At 41.5% G+C, this 17,674-nt stretch overlaps 1 protein-coding gene across 1 annotated transcript; it reads right to left on the minus strand.

Annotated features, from left to right (window-relative positions):
* Window positions 1–13,543: 13,543 nt before the first annotated feature.
* Window positions 13,544–17,428, minus strand: LOC143508857 (extracellular calcium-sensing receptor-like). The gene is made up of 6 exons (XM_076997462.1): window positions 17,193–17,428; window positions 16,687–16,987; window positions 15,687–16,460; window positions 15,304–15,528; window positions 15,029–15,152; window positions 13,544–14,457 (listed from the first exon to the last, which is right to left on the minus strand). Exons 1-6 carry the CDS (start codon window positions 17,426–17,428, stop codon window positions 13,544–13,546), a joined length of 2,574 nt encoding a protein of 857 aa, XP_076853577.1.
* Between the last annotated feature and the right edge of the window lie 246 nt (window positions 17,429–17,674).

The following is a 17,674-nucleotide window of genomic DNA, read 5'->3' on the forward strand; positions in this document are numbered from 1 at the left end:
GTCTATGCTGCGCAGGGGCCAGTAAGAAAAACAAATATTAGGCAAATTCGATGCAAGCTTTTTAGCTTACTTTTGTAGCACATAATAAGTGGTAAACATCATTTCATTATAATCTTTCTGACGTAAAACCCTGTTTTCTGTTTTATCCACTCCACCCTCACAGACCTTCCAGAGGACTGTGGTTGTAGTGGTCGCTTGGTGTAGGTGTTATGTTCTGATCTGATGTAGTAGTGAATAGAGAAAATTCCTCCAATTACAAAATCTCCATTCATAGAAAGCCCAGGCATCTGAGGCTCAGCCCACAGTCTGCAGCTGACTGGGTTTGCTTTACATCCTGCAGGGCTGAACACAGTCATCCACAGCACTGATACAAATGGCACCAGACTTGAAGTGATCTGCATGGTGGGTTTGGTGCCTTCCAACATTCTGAAGGTCTGGATGTCTGTTCTGCAGTGGTTTATATAGCTAGAGTCCCATGAGCATTGCAAATAATGTGGGTTTGTATTTGCAACAGGAGGTGTGGTCATGTATTAAATATTACTCATGATTATGATCATATTTTGTGTTGTGGATGTTTCAGGTTTATAGAAAGATTGGGAGGATAACTTTAAAATGTATTCCATTACAGATTACTGATTACCTAAAATATCATATCAATAATCAAATTCCAAATGATTACTATAATAAACTAATCTAACTACTGTTTTTTGGATGACTGTTTAACCCATTAACTGACAATGAATTTGGAGGATTGTGAGCCAGAATGTCTATGAACCAGCTCTCATAGCTTCTCATATTTCTTTGTGCAGACTATCGAGGAACTCAGTAGATGTGTAAAGGTTGACCACGTAAACTCATCCCTTCTCCTGCAATTCAGCACTCCCTTTGCTGCAGAATGCCAAATCCTGTCACCATAGGAATAGCAGCCTGTTGCATACTTGACCGCTTGTGTGCCATTGCAACATTAATTTGTGTACAAGAGCAGTGATTGAAGGAGTTGTGCTGATTTTAGATGTGACATTTGCAGCTCGACAGCTTTCAGTCAGAGGCATAAGTCAACCATTGAACCATTGATATTGAGCAGGCAAACCTCATCAGGGGACGAAGAGACAGGACTCAGTTTCAAGCAGCATGGATATATTAGGGAACATTATCAAAGTTAGAAACCAGGCAATATATCAGGTGCAATATATCAGAGACAAAAGAACAGGCAGGAGAAGTCAAGCAAGAGTGTTCAGTAACATAGAATCAGACAAATAGGGTAAACAGCACAATTATACAACCTGAACCTTCACAAGCAGTCAAGAAGAAGGTGGGAGAGAGCAGGTGGCAGGTGTTTGACCTCTGTGTGACCTTTGGAAGGTGGATGTGCAGTGTTAGGGACAGTGACAGCTTTATTTATGCTTGAAATTAACAAAGGGATCTATAAAAGAACAACCTTCACTATAAAAAACAGGAAATCATTTTGATCTGTGTCATGGAAGAGTATAGCAGGAGTGAGAGGAAATCAGCACTGGTGATTCTTTTTAGTTTTAATTTAGTTTAATTATACAGTTTAGTTTTATAATATAAAATTATATTCAATATCCATGTATAAATATCATGTGATGCTAAATAACGTTCCAGGGCCATGGTGAACCATGTCATACATTATCTGTATGTAATAAATATCTCCATATATGCTTTCTTTCCCATTGTGTCTTATGAAGGCTGGCTATATGGTTGTGATTGATCTGTGTTTTTGTATTGTTTAACTCATTTATTTTCATCATTGTGTTGTGATAATTTTTCTTTCTTATCTATGACTCTTGTGTCTATTATGTATTTTATAATTATGGATTAGTATGGATGCCTTCTGCCTGACTGTTTTGGACAAATCTGTGTAAACATCTTTATCACTACTAATTACAGAAGACTCCAGTGTGTTTTGAAGCTGTGAATACATTTGGTCTGCAAATCTCGAAAACCAGCAGGATAAGCTTGCACAGTCTATTTAATGGGATGTGTAACTTGTTCAGTAAGTAATAAAATATACTTCTATCATGTAATTTATCATTTAATAATCAAGTGATTTATTAATCATGCTACCACATATTAACCAAATACATGCAGAAATATTACAGTGCAGATTTCAGGCTTGGGTGCATGCAATTCACAACAATGAAAATTAGTTCACAACAATGCAAATATTACAGCATTTGTCAGATACTACACTCTAGAGGGACTTCTATATGTATACAACACCAGGTGTGCTTCTTGGAAAATGAACAAAATCCGTTAAAATTCTAGGAAAGAAAGTGATACATGTAAATGATACATGGTACAGAGGTTCATTGATGGCCTCAACTATCGGCAGCAGATTTTGTGTTGACATACTGTGTCTTATTTATGACATCATGGGCTTGCATGCATGTTCGTGTAGGGGTTTCACCTACTAATCCTTTAAAGTAGATATAATTTGTTTTACCTTAATTAGTAATCAGTCTCATTAATTTAGAATCAGTCTCATATTCTAATTATACCAGAACCACAAGTTTAGTTATCAACTAAAGGTAATTAATGGTTTGGTATCTGAAGGATTTAACTATGAATTCTTTGGAGGTTTTGGCAACAACCACTTTTGAATGACATCAACACAGACAATTTGGTGAAAATAAATGATACATTTATTTAAAACCAACTATTCTAAAACACAAACAGCATCAACAGGTATCAGTATATTAACCAGACCCTCCAGAAAGTCACGATGTTGCGATTTGCAACTTCAACGCAACTTCAAGCAAACCCTGCGAATTCAGGGCGATGTTGCAACTTCAGCCAATCATCGTAACTTTCCCGCAAATTTGACCAATCGCTGATGTCGTCTTGATGTGACGTCGACAAACTCCCCCCTTACTTCCATATATACGTTCAAGAGGACCAGACTAAAAGCAGCATGAGCGACGAAAGTAACGGCAAAAAGATCGGGAAAAGCATTATCCCGGTACACTACATGAAAGCGGGGATAAACTGTTTTTTTTTGTTTTCAGTGTTTTATTGTTTCACAACGATGGGTTCATACATGTGTTTCCAACAAGTTTAACATTTCTAGCACCAGCCCATCCACTCCAAGTGATTTTTCATAGTCTTTTAAGAGACGGAAAGTCCATTTCTGCCACCGAGCTGTTGCACTTCGAGGGATCATTTCAAGAAAGGGAGAGGGATCATTGTGCATTCTCTGTCCCAAGACCTGTGTTTCAGGGGGCAGGGCATACAAAATCTTGAGAGGGATCATTCCTGCCCAAACTATAGAGCACATATGTCAAAGTTATGGCCCGCGGGCCAGATCCGACCCGCGAATTGATTATCTATGGCCCCTGGATGATATTTAATTACTATTAGAACCGGCCCGCAGGCCACAGCCGCCCAATGGTGTTTTGCACGCACAAACACTACATTCCCGCACAATGCAACGGTAGCCCGCGAAGTCACTGCAGCGCACGCAAGCGGCGAGGGTCTGAGATAAAGTTTAAACTTTAAACTGAGAAAGTTTAAAGTCAGAGATAAAGTTTATTTATCTCTGATCCATATCGATGAGTTACTAGTTCGCTCTGGCGCCAACCACTGGCGATTGATCTCGATATAATACTTAATTTGTGTCCATTTTACAGGCCGCCCGGTAACAACTTACGTTCGCTAACCCCGCCCCTCCGTCAACAATTAATGTTCTCCACCCCCTCCAGGACTCAAATCTCACTCCAAGCGATCTTGAAAAGTTGGCAACCCTGAATAAATAGGTAAATAGATAATTAAAATGGACTACTAAATAGAGGAAACCATAAAACATTTACTCCCTATTGCAATGTACTCACAAAAAAGCAAAAACACACCGCAACTTCCATCGCAATTTTTTTGAAAAACACCTGCAACATCAAACATTTTAGCCCGCAACAATCACAAAAAAGGCCCGCGAAATCCTGGTGGGACTGATTAACAGTGAAGACTGGGTATCTAGTGTGTGTGTGTGTGTGTGTGTGTGTGTGTGTGTAAAAAGGGGAGGAGAGTAATGTGTGCGCGCGCTTGTGCGCGTGTGAGGAGGCGGGGGTTGTAGCCTCAGTTCTCCTATGGAGAACAAAGCAACTAAAATGGCGCCGACTTTAAACAGTAGAGCAGCGCGACTATGTTAATGAGCTCAGCTGGTTTATTCCAACGTGGTCAGAACAAAGAGTAATGGCGCTGGCTTAATAACTAAAAATTAATGTGGTGTGTCTGAGAACAGGGAAGACTACAAGTTGTCAATCAGATAAATAAAAGATGGTGGCATGCACAGCAAAGAGAACTATGTATATACAAATCTTGATGAAGACTATGGAAATAAAGTTAAACACATTCAGAATGTATTGACAGAAAACTTGGTTAACTCTACAGTTCAAGTAACTTTGCCCTTTTATTAAACTATGCCCAGCAGTGAGAGTCTCACGTGTTGAGGGTAGTGTCGTCGTCCACTCTGAATTAGAAGGGAATTTCCACCACAGGCTCCTTGTTGATAAACAGCGATGTCGTCCAGGTGAGCTGGGAATCGTCCTTCTGGATATGAAGTCCAGGAATGAGAGTCTCGTTCACGGTTTAACTACAGGGAATTGATCGCCTTTGTTTCAGTCCGTGTGGCCACGTTAGCAAGCTTGACTGAAGTCGTTTGGTGAATCTGTTGTCGCGGTAACGTTGATCAGTATGTTGGTAGATTACACCGTAACTCGGGCTTGTTAATTAAGTAGTACGACTTTCAGCTGTTTGCTGTTAGTCGTAGCAAAGTTTGCATGCTTTCAATGAAAACCGGAGAGAGAGAAACGACGGAGCCTCTCTTTAATAGGTCTAACCTCGGTGTCAGTCAAACCAGAGAGAGAGTGATGAATGGCTGTTCAGGGTATTTAAACACCCAGTGGCGGACTTAGCAATTTGGGGGCTCAAGGCGAATTTAGCTAGGGGGCCCATCAACATTATTATGCGAGAAATAAGTCATCTAATCAGGGGGCCCCTACAGTGGGCTGCAGTGGGAGGGGCCCAAGGCAGTTGCCTAGCCACGCCTCTATGCAAAGACCGCCTCTGTAAACACCTGAACTGTATGTGGCACCAGCACCCCGATTGCCCAATTCTAAAGCGGACTACGCCACCCCTTAGTTTACTCCAAGAGCAAAGAGGAGCTCTGAATGAGTACACGCACACAGGTCACTTCTTTAGAAAATACACAGGTTCTTTATTAACCATTGGTCATTATTAAAACTTGGCTGACATAAAAAACACTTCTCTTTAATAAGTATGATAGCCAAGGGATAGCACAACTTTATAAAAAGAGTATAGATATGACTACGGTCTTTAAAACAAACCCTAGACTGAGCTCTGGGAGTGGGATGTATACCTGACTACTAAAATTTCACACCAGGGAAAAGTCCAGTGCCTGGACAGAAAAGAAAGAAAAAAAAAGAAACACACTGGTTAATTAGTTAGTTAATACTGGTAATATCACTGCAAACCCACCCTTAATTGGACACTACACACCTCAATCACTACAGAAGCAACCTCCCAAGCCCCCAAGCTTAGACAGCTTCAACGAAGCTCCAAGCAGTCATTCTACCACGCAAAAGTTTAAGAAAACACAATCAAACAAACAAAAAAATTTACAATATGACATACGAGCCAGAGCAGATTAAAGTTAATCTAAAATCTTAATAAAATAAAAGAAAAAAAAAACAAAAAAGGAAAACCCCAAAACAGCAGCTAGCCCCAGTTCGCAACTACTTATACCTGGTAAACAAAAAGAAGCAAGAGGGCAGCGTCACATCGGCATGATACATTTCTAGTGCTAAAATTAGGTGACAATCAGTTCCGGAATCTCAAATATAGTCCCAATAATTAGGGACATAACCAGGTCACGTACTTGATTTATAACAGGGCTCTCAAGTCTCACGCATTGAGCGTGTGACACACGCATTTGACCGTCTTCACACGCTCACACGCCACACTTCCAATTTCACACGGCGAGAAAAAAAATCTAGTTTATTTACCTCCGATCCATATCTATGTCGCCCTCCACTGGCGATCGATCGCGATATACAAACCCCCATCCCGCTCAACAACCTACGTTCGCCACCCCCCGCTCAACAACTTACGTTCGCCACCCCCACCCCCCCGCTCAACAACTTACGGTCGCCCCCCCCGCTCAACAACTCACGTTCGCCACCCCCCCCCAACAATTAACGTTCGCCACCCCCCGTCAACAACTCTCACACTCACACATGAATCCAAATCTTGAGAGCCCTGTTATAAAAATAAACAGCTGAACACAAATGCCTACATTCCCCAAATCTCAGGCAGTACCTCTCCACCGTTCGTCCGTTTGTCACACTAACGTGTCCCAGTCCTTTTCTGAGCATAGATAAAATACCTGTATTACTGGGCAAACAGCAACTATAATCAGAGGCCCGGATAAAACAACCATAACTTTCAATAACGTCTGTGTTCTCAACGTCCCGGAGGAATCGTTCTCCGTTGAAGTAACACTCACGCCGACCACACGGATCCGCACCGCGTCTCAATTCCGGTCGGATAACCTACTTTATTTTCTCTTCCACTGTGGCAGAAGTTGCGACTACCGTGCACGGACGCTAGCTCGCTATTGCTAATCAGGACCACCCCCCCCCCCCCTTTTTAGCTGCCCATATATCTGCTGGTCCAAAACAACCACAGGAAACTCCGCCAATTACGTTTTGCGACCAATTAGGCATGGCCACAGGTCCCTACCTGCTACATGTAGACAAACCCTTACTTCCGTCAAAGCAAGCTTGTTCAATGTGTTGCCAGTGGTACTGCCACCTGTTGGTTTAGCATGGTACCTACATTCACTTCCTTTTTTCTTCAGGTTTTCCATATATATATAAATATATTTGTAAAACTTAAAAATGGGCGAGGTGTGCCTCTATCCCTCTAAAGCTAGCTCACCTCAACCGTGGGCTGTGGGTCGGTCGGGTTGGTGATGGGTAGCTGAACCAGAGAATGAACTGGGAGACACATGGTTATTGGTTCACTGGTTCGTCTTTTAATATCACTAAACAGGCTGCCGCTCTGGCTACATGAACCCAGCACACACACTCATCAATCTCCCGCCTTACTCTCCTTTTTCTCTCCTCTTAACTCCCGCCCTACATGACACATCATCCCAGTCCATACCAACAGCAGTTGAACATAGAACATTAATTTAAACTGGTAAATTCTTATTATATATATATATATATATATATATATATATATATATATATATATATATATATATATATATATATTACATTAAAACAACAGCAACAGGCTTAAAAAGGTTAATTTCCTCCAATTTCCCATATATGGAAAACCTGAAGAAAAAAGGAAGCGAAGATGCATGCAAGCCCATGACGTCATAAATAAGACACAGTAACCATTGTCAACACAAAATCTGCTGCCGATAGTTGAGGCCATCAATGAACCTCTGTGCCATGTATCATTTACATGTATCACTTTCTTTCCTAGAATTTTAACGGATTTTGTTCATTTTCCAAGAAGCACACCTGGTGTTGTATACATATGGAAGTCCCTCTAGAGTGTAGTATCTGACAAATGCTGTAATATTTGCATTGTTGTAAACTAATTTTCATTGTTGTGAATTGCATGCACCCAAGCCTGAAATCTGCACTGTAATATTTCTGCATGTATTTGGTTAATATGTGGTAGCATGATTAATAAATCACTTGATTATTAAATGATAAATTACATGATATATATATATATATATTCCTTTGATGCTCTCGTACGCGTTGTTTACATATTCCGCTTCAGAGGAACACGGAGCTGTAGAACCATAGGCTATTTTGTTTGGAACTGTAACGTATTGAACAGGCAGAGAGGGATCCAAATGCGGAAGAACACCGCTTTTATTGAAATGAGACGCTGGTACAAACACAGGCAGGTGAATCACGAGTACTAGGATCAGTAGTAACAGCGTTTTCTTGGCGTGGTCAGGACGGTCCAGGGTCATACCGGGGGAGCAGAAGTCAGGAGGTACAGAGGGATTAGGCAGGAGACAAGGTCGGGGACGTAAGCGAGGGTCAGGACACAGGAGAGCAGACAGGATATAGAAAGGCTTGGTACGCGGCATGAGTCGGCAATACTTCGCAACTGAGATGTGCTGGTGAAGTGCTTAAGTAAGGCTGAAGGGGGCGTGGTAATGAGGGGCAGGTGAGGTTGATAAAGGAAGATCAGGTGGCATTCCTGACAGGAACCTTATTTTGCTTAATTTCGATTAATTAATTACAGGAAAATTAACGCACTAAAAAAATTTACGCATTTTAACGCATTTAACGCATGCAGGGCCAGCCCTTCTATTAGGCGATATAGGCAAATGCTAGGGGCGCTGGCTGTCCAGGGGGGCGCTCGCGTGCATGCGGTTTTTTTAACAAATGAACAATTAATAAATGTGAAAACAAGCAAAGTCCACATAATCATAATTTCATTGTTTAACAATATTAGTCAAATTAATCATTCTTATAATAACAACACACGACACCTATCACTTGCGCGCAAACCCGCCCTCCCCCGCGCGCTCTGCGCACCTCGTTACTGTTTCTCTGTACACCACAGAGTGAGTGACATCTCCCTGTAAAGACGTCAAAAAGGCAGAAGTCCTCTGGTGCCCAGGGTAGAAAAATGAGAAACGTGGAGGAGGAAAGGTGGCAAAAAACAGGTAATATAATGGTAATATGTGGTGAATTAACACTATATCATTGGCGAAGCATCAGGGACTTCAACGCCTTCTCTGAAGGTTAATTGATCTTAAAAAGGATGCTTTATCTATTATATGTAATATATGTTAATAACGCTTCACCAATAATTTGTATTTTTCCTATAAATTGGCTTTCAAATCCACTTTTCATACTTGTGCTTGAAAAAAACCTCAGCGGTGAAATAAAAAATTAACCAATCAGAATATTTCACACCGTTGTTTCTAGGTAAAAGAGAGAAAGGCCCTTTTACTTGGAGAGCTTTTATTATAGATTGGCAGTTTTATCAACCAATCATATTATCACATTAGAATCGTGGGGGCGTGCTCCAATGGTCTCTCATTTTTATTTGAAACAAATCCAAAATGTTGCCAATCTGTAGCTGTTGTGTTTTTCTTTGAAACCAGCTCGCTTGACTCACAACTAACACTCAATCGTCATTGTGGCTTTTTCCCCTCTGTATGATCTTAGTGAAAACCGCCACTGTCGTCATACTGCCCAATCCTAGTAGGTGCTATGATTAGCTTAGCTTAAAATAAATATATACTACTCCTCTGTTCATTGCGGATGCACTTTTAAAATAATAATGTTGCAGTAGGCAAATTGCCCTGATTTGCACTGGTGGTAGTTGTTGTTTTTAATTTATTTTTTAAATTTATTATTACTATTTAAAAGTTGTTCTCTGCACTACGTTATGTAAAATAGTTTTAAAATATTTTTTGTGCAACACCTTTATATTTATTGCTTGTTATATGGTAATATTTAAGTCATTTGCTTTTTATTTGTTTCTTTAATAGTGACACAATCAACCCGATGATTGATGATACAGGGGGCACCAACCAAAATCTCGCCTAGTGCACCACATTGGTCAGGGCCGGCTCTGAACGCATGAGACACTTTTGCACCGTGGAATGTTTCTCAGGAGATGACTGAAGAGGCTACGCTTGTGGATGGGAAACTTATGGAAGTACAAACACAAATAGTGTTATTTGCACTTTATGTAGGAAGGAGTTCGCTTATCACAGGAGCACTTCCACCCTTCATTACCACCTCAACGCAAAACATGTTGGGGCGAATGCGCAGGTCAGTAATGATAACTTAGCTGCTAAATTTATTCCTAGTACGATAGGGTGACCAAACGTCCGTATTTCACATCCTGTCCCTGGCGTCCCGGGTTTTTTTTTTGTGAGAAGCACCACAAATGTTGCTCTGACTGGGGATCACTGGACCTCTGTTAACAACAAGAATTATCTTGGTGTGACAGCTCATATTATAGATGATGAATCTATAGATGATGAAGATCCAGTCATTTGCTTTGAGCATGCAGAAGACCACTTCTAGGCACTATGGAGATGCCTGTGGCAGAGGCCTAGGAAATTAATATATACTAGGAATTGTTGTAGTTTTCATCTTAATCCCTTCATAGTTTGTTTACATTACAGTATTAAATCAACAGCTTATCATAATTTATATATTTTGACTAGACATAAAGTATTAATCGAATCTCTAATATTAATCGCTATATGTTTTGCTTACATTATATTAAGGATCAAGTTGCTTGTTAGTAAGAATGACCACCATGTGTGCCACTTCCAATACTCCATATAGCAGTAGGCTAAAAATGGGATGTGTAAGAGAAGGCTCACTGTGGCCTTATGTGGTGAGGCCAGGTAGTAAGACCTCGCTTCCAGAATAGAGACAGCTGTAGGTTGAACTATGGAATGTATTGCAGCTCCTATGTTTAGAGGAAAGCATATATAATGGTGAAAAGAGCAGACAGCTTCAGAGCTGCACATGGGGTGACATGATTAGGTAATGTGAGCTCTCCAGAGATCTCTGTATTAAATTAATTAATAGGCCTATGTGTATTTTTTAATAAAAGGCTAAAGACAAGACTGGTAATGTTTAGCTGCGCTAAGGTAAGAAAAGGTTAAAGCGCAACAGAATACATTTAGCAGCTATCATTACTGACCTGTGCGTTAGCCCCAACATGTTTTGCGTTGAGGTGGTAACAAAGGGTGGAAGTGCTCCTGTGATAAGCGAACTCCTTCCTGCATAAATTGCAAATAACACTATTTGTGTTTGTACTTCCATTTGGAAGTTTCTTATATTTAAATTTCCCATCAAACAGTGTAGCCTCGTGATCTTATTGTGCGTCCATATAATCTGTATGCCTGGAACTCGTGCACTGAGAAACATTCCACGGTGCAAAAGTGCCTCATGTGTTAAATGCATTAAAATGCGTTAAATTTTTTAGTTCGTTAATTTTCCTGTAATTAATTAATCGAAATTAACATGTTAAAGTCCCACCACTAATATATATATATATTAGTGCTGTGTCAGGAACAGCACATGATCGCCGTGTGATGCGTTTCACCTGCCGCTCATCGCCCCTCCCCTTTCGCACTATTTAAGCTTCCTCCTCTATCTTCCGGGTTGCGAAGTATTGTTGGCATGCCATCTACCAAGCGTTATCTCCTGATTGCTCTCCTGTGTTTTGACCTCTGTTCTCGTTCCAGACCTCGTCCCCAGTCTAGCCCTTTTGTACCTCCAGCCATCTGTCTACCCGGCGTGAACTCGGACCGTCCTGACTACGACAACCGCACTCACACACTGCACACACCACACTGAGTTATTCACCTGTGCGAGTACTCCGTATTCATTCAAGAAATAAACACATCCGTACTCCGCAACTGGATCCGTGTCTTCCTGGTTGAAACGTTACATGCTGTCAATTCCAGGTGCCGCGATTAAAAGTCCTCACCAGGATTTTGCTCAAGCTTGCTAGATTTTCTAATTAGCAATCCAGGTAAAAATTAGTGGAATCAACACAATCCAGGAAGCCTGAGCAAAATCCTGGTGAGGACTTTTAATTGTGGCACCTGGAAAGAAGGGGAAATTCCATGCCCCACCTGTCCCATATCACCCAAACAAAATGGTAATAAAATACAATTAATATTGTATTATCAATACCGGGGGCCAGTACAAATTCATGAAAGGGCGGAATCTAGCCCTGGTTCACACTGTTCCGCAGACATTTTAAACATCCAGGGCTTATGCAAAACGAACAGACATTAAAACCACAGCAACAGGCTTTAAAAGGTTAATTTCCTCCAATTGCTTGCGCCCCTACAAAACGCAACAGGCTCTCAACAAGATGTGCGATGCGGTGACATGTCAGTCATCTGGGGGGGAACTTGGGGTGGCCAATCAGAATTCAGGGGGGTCCAGTGCCACCCCGGCCCCTGTTTTGGCTCCGCCTATGCCGCTGTGGTGACGCTAGCTGTCGTTAGCGTACCACCACTAGCTAGTTTCGATTCAGTCCTTTGATGCCCTCGTGCGCGTTGTTTACATATTCCGCTCCCGAGGAACACAGAGCTGTGAACCTTATTTTGCTTAAGAAGTTATCTAGTACAAATATTATTGTTTATTGCGTTTCTAAAGCTGTACTGTTGTCTCAATTTTTTTCTTTATTGCAGTTAATTAGGAGATTAAACAATTTTTTTTTCGGGGGGGGGGATTTTAGCGGGCCCAGGTTTAGTGGTTCGCTACTGATATGTTACGAATTGACCAGGCAGAGAGGGATCCAAATGCGGAAGAACACCGCTTTTATTGAAATGAGACGCTGGTACAGAAACAGGCAGGGGAATCACGAGTACTAGGATAAGTAACAGCGTTTTCTTGGCGTGGTCAGGACAGTCCAGGGTCATACCGGGGGAGCAGAAGTCAGGAGGTACAGAGGGACTAGGCAGGAGACAAGGTCGGGGACGTAAGCGAGGGTCAGAACACAGGAGAGCAGACAGGTAATAGAACGGCTTGGTACGCGGCATGAGTCGGCAATACTTCGCGACTGAGACGTGCTGGGGAAGGTGTATAAGTGTGACTGAAAGGGGGCGTGGTAATGAGGGGCAGGTGAGGCTGGTTAGGGAAGATCAGGTGGCATTCCTTACATGATATATATATATATATATATATATATATATATATATATATATATATATATATATATATATATATATATATATATATATATTATCCAATTTTATCTACTTACAGTTTGACAATCGACATCTAAACATTTACAAAAATATAATCAAATTATTCAACTGTGTCTATTCAGTCTGTGTTGGAACGTGAGGGTTTAAGTTAAGTGGAAGCCTATGAGCCTGTGTCACCCCCTATCAGGACTGTGATGCCTCTACAAAATGTTGGTGATTGGTGGTCCTGCTGTTCATTTACAGAGGGCCAGGCCATTATAATTTCAGCACAATACCAGTTTCAAATGACAGTAAAATTGAACAATCATATCTTTGGTCATAACTGTATGATAACTGTATGATAATTTCGGCCCACTGTGGCAACGCTAGCTAGTGTTAGCGTACCTAGTGGCGCGGTGCCATTCTTAAAGGGAATGACAGGCTTTATTCTTGTCTTAGGAAAGTTTGCCGCATGCAGGCGCAATAAACAGGAGATTTAATTGAGCTTAAACTTGTACATGAAACACAGGGTAATTCATAGATGCACCGACATCACACACTCAAGGAGGGTAAAATTAGGAGTGACACAAATACATAAAGAAAACCGGGATGACTCGACTAACAATGTAAATAAACACTAATTACTAATAATATTACATAGGCATAAACCGTTGGAGCCGAAGAGGCTCATGGGTACTGGCATCAACCTCCGGCACCCCCCCTTGGCCCGATGCTACAGTATATATACTATATGAATATATTGTTGATCTTTCAGTGACAATCTTAAAGAGCTTTAGAGGGAACTTTACCCATGAGGTGTTTCTTGGTATTCTGATCTGGTTTAAATACAATTACAAAACACTTGGGAGCAAAAATACAAATAATCAAACCAAAACTTGAGGCAAGAATAGCAAATATCTCCACAGCTACAGTGAATTTTCCAGGAGAGCTGACATAAGCTGGAATAAAGGTGATCCAAACTGCACAGAATATGAGCATGCTGAATGTGATGAATTTGGCTTCGTTAAAGTTATCAGGCAGCTTCCGTGCTAGAAAAGCCAAAATAAAACATAAAATAGCCAGGAGTCCAATATAACCCAGAACAGCACAGAAACCTACAGCAGAACCTAAACCACATTCCAAGATGATCTTTTCTTTATAATAGTTCATGTTCTTATAGGGGAAAGGAGGAGAAATGATTAGCCAAAGCACACAAATAATGACCTGTATGAGACTGAAGGCAAGAACACTGAGTCTCTGCTGTGGAGGCCCAAACCATTTCATGACATTACTGCCTGGAAGTGTAGCCCTGAAGGCCATTAACACCACTATTGTTTTCCCCAGAACACAGGAGATGCAGAGCACAAAGGTGATCCCAAACGCTGTGTGGCGCAGCATACAAGACCATTCAGAGGGCTGACCAATGAAAGTAAGTGAACAAAGGAAACACAGAGTTAGAGAGAAGAGAAGCAGGAAGCTTAGCTCCGAGTTGTTGGCTCTTACGATGGGAGACATCCTGTGTTTGTAGAAGACAGCAGTAACACACACAGTCATGAAGGCCCCAGTGATGGAGAACACTGTCAGAATGATGGCTAGAGTGTCATCCCATGACAGGAACTCAACAGGCTTGGGGAAGCAGCTGTCTTGCTTGGTGTTTGGCCAGAACTCAGGAGGGCAGTGTATACAATCCAAAGAGTCTAAAAGATCAGAAAATTCTGAAATAAGTTGAAGACAGAACCCAATAATACATTTTGCAGCACATGGTACAAAAATGCAAGTGAATCAATTAACTAGAATATGAGTTTCCCCTGCAAAATCACTGTCTCTATCAAGTGTCTCTACCTTGATGGTAGGTGACCCCAATGGGACCCTGTTTTTCTTGTAAGGCATGAATTGACTTTTCTCAGTTTCTATATTATGCTCAAGGAGACTTTCCTTACCACAATCACTGCCCCAGGCGTAGTGAGGCTAACAATGTGATACAGCTACTGTGTTAATCTGTGTTAATCATTTTATAAGAATACTTTAATATTAATGTAATGGGGTTTCATAAGGATTGGCAATAGCACAGCACTTCAAAGTTAATAGGACAAAATACTGTTACTGTAAATTTTAATGCATATTTAACAAAGGCAGAAAGGGTTTTTATCCATGGATGTGTTCTGCCATCCAGTGAGCACTGAAATTTTTTTATTCTGTTAAGTAAGAAGACAAGGCAAAGGATGGTGGTAAAATCCTCATTCAACATTTTGCCCTGTGAAATGCAACCTGTGTTGTTACTGATCTCTCCCTCTGCACATGGTATGCAGTCATAGCAGCAGACAGGCCTCCCCTTCTGTACAGCCTTCCTGGTGCCTGGAGGACAGCTCTCACTGCACACAGACACTGGAACCTGGGAAAGACATTATAGAAGGGGATCAATGCAAATCATTCACATCTGAGCACCAGGCTTGAATGCTGCACAAAGACATTTAGCGTTGTCCTTTCACTAACAGAAAAATAAATTAACTGAGAATGCAAGTACAGGGTGTGATATACAATACCTCAGTCTGTCCTCCCACCCAGCTGACAGCACTGCTCATTCTGAACTCCTGTCCTCTCAGTTTGGACGAGTCATAGTGGCCCACTGTCACCATTTTTAAAGCACCATCTTTCTTAAATTGCCAGTTTATGAGCTCATAAACAGCTGCAGGATTACCTTTTGAATCAAAATTTACTTGAAATCCATTACTTGTGGAGAAGTTCACTGTCCTGAGCTGGTCAAGTAACTGCAGAGATAAAAACTAATTACTAATATAATAATTATAAATAACACAAAGAAATGTATAATCCTTACTGCTGAATATACACGTCAAGAGTACTTGATTCTTTTGAATAATATTATTCATACAACTAACACAAATACAGCTTTAGAATTGTTTCATACCTCCCATGGAGTGAATTTAATGGTCTTGTCACATTGTGTAACATTACAAATAACACTATGCAATGCATGCGCTATAGCGTATGTAGCTTTATACACCATATTAGTGATGCGCAGCTGTGACGTGTCAGTGTATGGGTTCTGTAGCGCGCGGATGTCCTCATTGCCGTCACATTCCCGCCCGCCTGTCCGTCCTTTTAGGCTACAGCTGAACGAACTCTCCCAGAATTCCGTTAACAGTGGCGATTTCAAGACTTGTGCTGGACAAAGGTCTAGTAGAAATTCACGAAAACCTGGAATAACTGACCGGGGCACCCCAAAACCTACAGCGCCAGCACACATGTTAAACCGTAAAAAGTCTGGGTCTGTGATCCACGTTTCGCTGCCAATCCACTGAAGCGGAGGGGGTGGCTGTTGTACCAGTTCTTCCAAGAGAAACTTCATGTCGCCTGATGCTAAAAACGCTACTATTACTCTGGCCGTTGATCGACGGATGATGTTTGCCACTCTCTCCAGTTTACTGCGCGGTTGTGTTCTGTAATAAGCCTCGGAGTACTCCACACAGATTCCCTCCTCCTGCGCAGCCTTTAGAAATGCTGTCATCCCGTAGTTTCCGTAGTCCGTGTCGCTGCGCACTGCCCCAATCCATGTCCAACCGAAATACTTCACCATTCTCGCTAGTGCAGTCGCTTGGTGTTCGTCACTAGGTACCGTCCTGAAGAAGGTGGGAAACTGGCTCTTATCGCTTAGGCACGCGCAGGTTGCGTAGTGACTCACCTGTGATTCATTTAGGGGAATGAAAAGACACACAATCGTTTTTTGAGTAGCGTTTTTGAGAGTTTTTTTCTCTTTTTCAAGTCCCTTGTTATTAGCGAGTATTTATGAGAGTACCTATGACAAATTAATTATTCATCATTAATATAAACAAATCTTTAAACGACAGTAGGCTAAATGTTTAGACTTTTTTACTATGCGATAATGTGGCGTTGCCTACAGTATTCACCTGTGGAATTCCAAAAAGACCAAATATTCTGGCAAAGCTGATTGACGGGGTGGTAGCGGAATCTCCTACGACAGCAAGCACAGTGGGAGCTGCGTATTTTGAACAGGAATTAGTCTCTTTGAAAAACAGGTCCATGCCGTTTGCAAACTGAAGCGCAACTTTGATTGCCATCGGTACGGCAACGCACGAGTCGTGTATTTTGTAGCCCAAAATCACGCCCGGCAGAAGATCCGTTCTGTTGTTGATCTCTTGGACTGTGAACTCCATGGCACGGGCGAAGCGCAACTCCCTGAAGTCCATGCTGTTTGAAGACAGTAAGTCACAAAATACACTTAAACACATTTTAAATAAAAAAATTCTGGTGTTGCGCACTCAGCATTTTAGGTGTCACTGGCACAATAACTAACAAAGATCTGGAGAAAAACACAATTTTAAAAACAATAATTCCTGAAATTTGAACAAAATGCCTCGATATTTGTACTGTTCACTCCACCTCACAGACAGACCTCCCAGCGCACTGTGGTAGTGCTGGCATTGTGGTGAAGGTGGTCTGCTCTGATCTCACATAGTAGTGAATAGAGAAAATTCCTCCAATTACAAAATCCCCATCCATAGACAAAACAGTCATCTGAGGCTCAGCCCACAGTCTGCAGCTGACTGGGTTTGCTTTACATCCTGCAGGACAGAACACAGTCATCCACAGCACTGAAACAAATGGCCCCAGACTTGAAGTGATCTGCATGGTGGGTTTGGTGCCTTCCAGCACTCTGAAGGTCTGGATGTCTGCTCTACAGTGGTTTATATAACAGCATTCTAGAGAAGGCCTGTCAGTAAATGTGGGCGTGAGTTGAACAGAGGAGGTGTGGTTACGTGTTTTTAGCATGCAGTTTGGTGTCAATAATAATGACAATAATAATAATGTTTATTTGTATAGCACCTTTCATACATACATGCAACTCAAAGTGCTTTACAGAATAAGTAAAAAGAA

Source organism: Brachyhypopomus gauderio, chromosome 2, assembly GCF_052324685.1.
Source record: "Brachyhypopomus gauderio isolate BG-103 chromosome 2, BGAUD_0.2, whole genome shotgun sequence".
NCBI classification, from domain to species: Eukaryota; Metazoa; Chordata; class Actinopteri; order Gymnotiformes; family Hypopomidae; genus Brachyhypopomus; species Brachyhypopomus gauderio.

Bases quoted from the DNA above. Each gene is read 5' to 3' on its own strand.
- LOC143508857 (XM_076997462.1), bottom strand. From the start codon at position 17,428: ATGCAGATCACTTCAAGTCTGGGGCCATTTGTTTCAGTGCTGTGGATG. The intron at 15,529-15,686 runs GTATGAAACAAT...TTATCTCTGCAG, and splicing joins TTAAATTCACTCCATGGGAG to TTACTTGACCAGCTCAGGAC. The intron at 14,458-15,028 runs GTTGCATTTCAC...CTGATCTTTTAG, and splicing joins AGAGATCAGTAACAACACAG to ACTCTTTGGATTGTATACAC.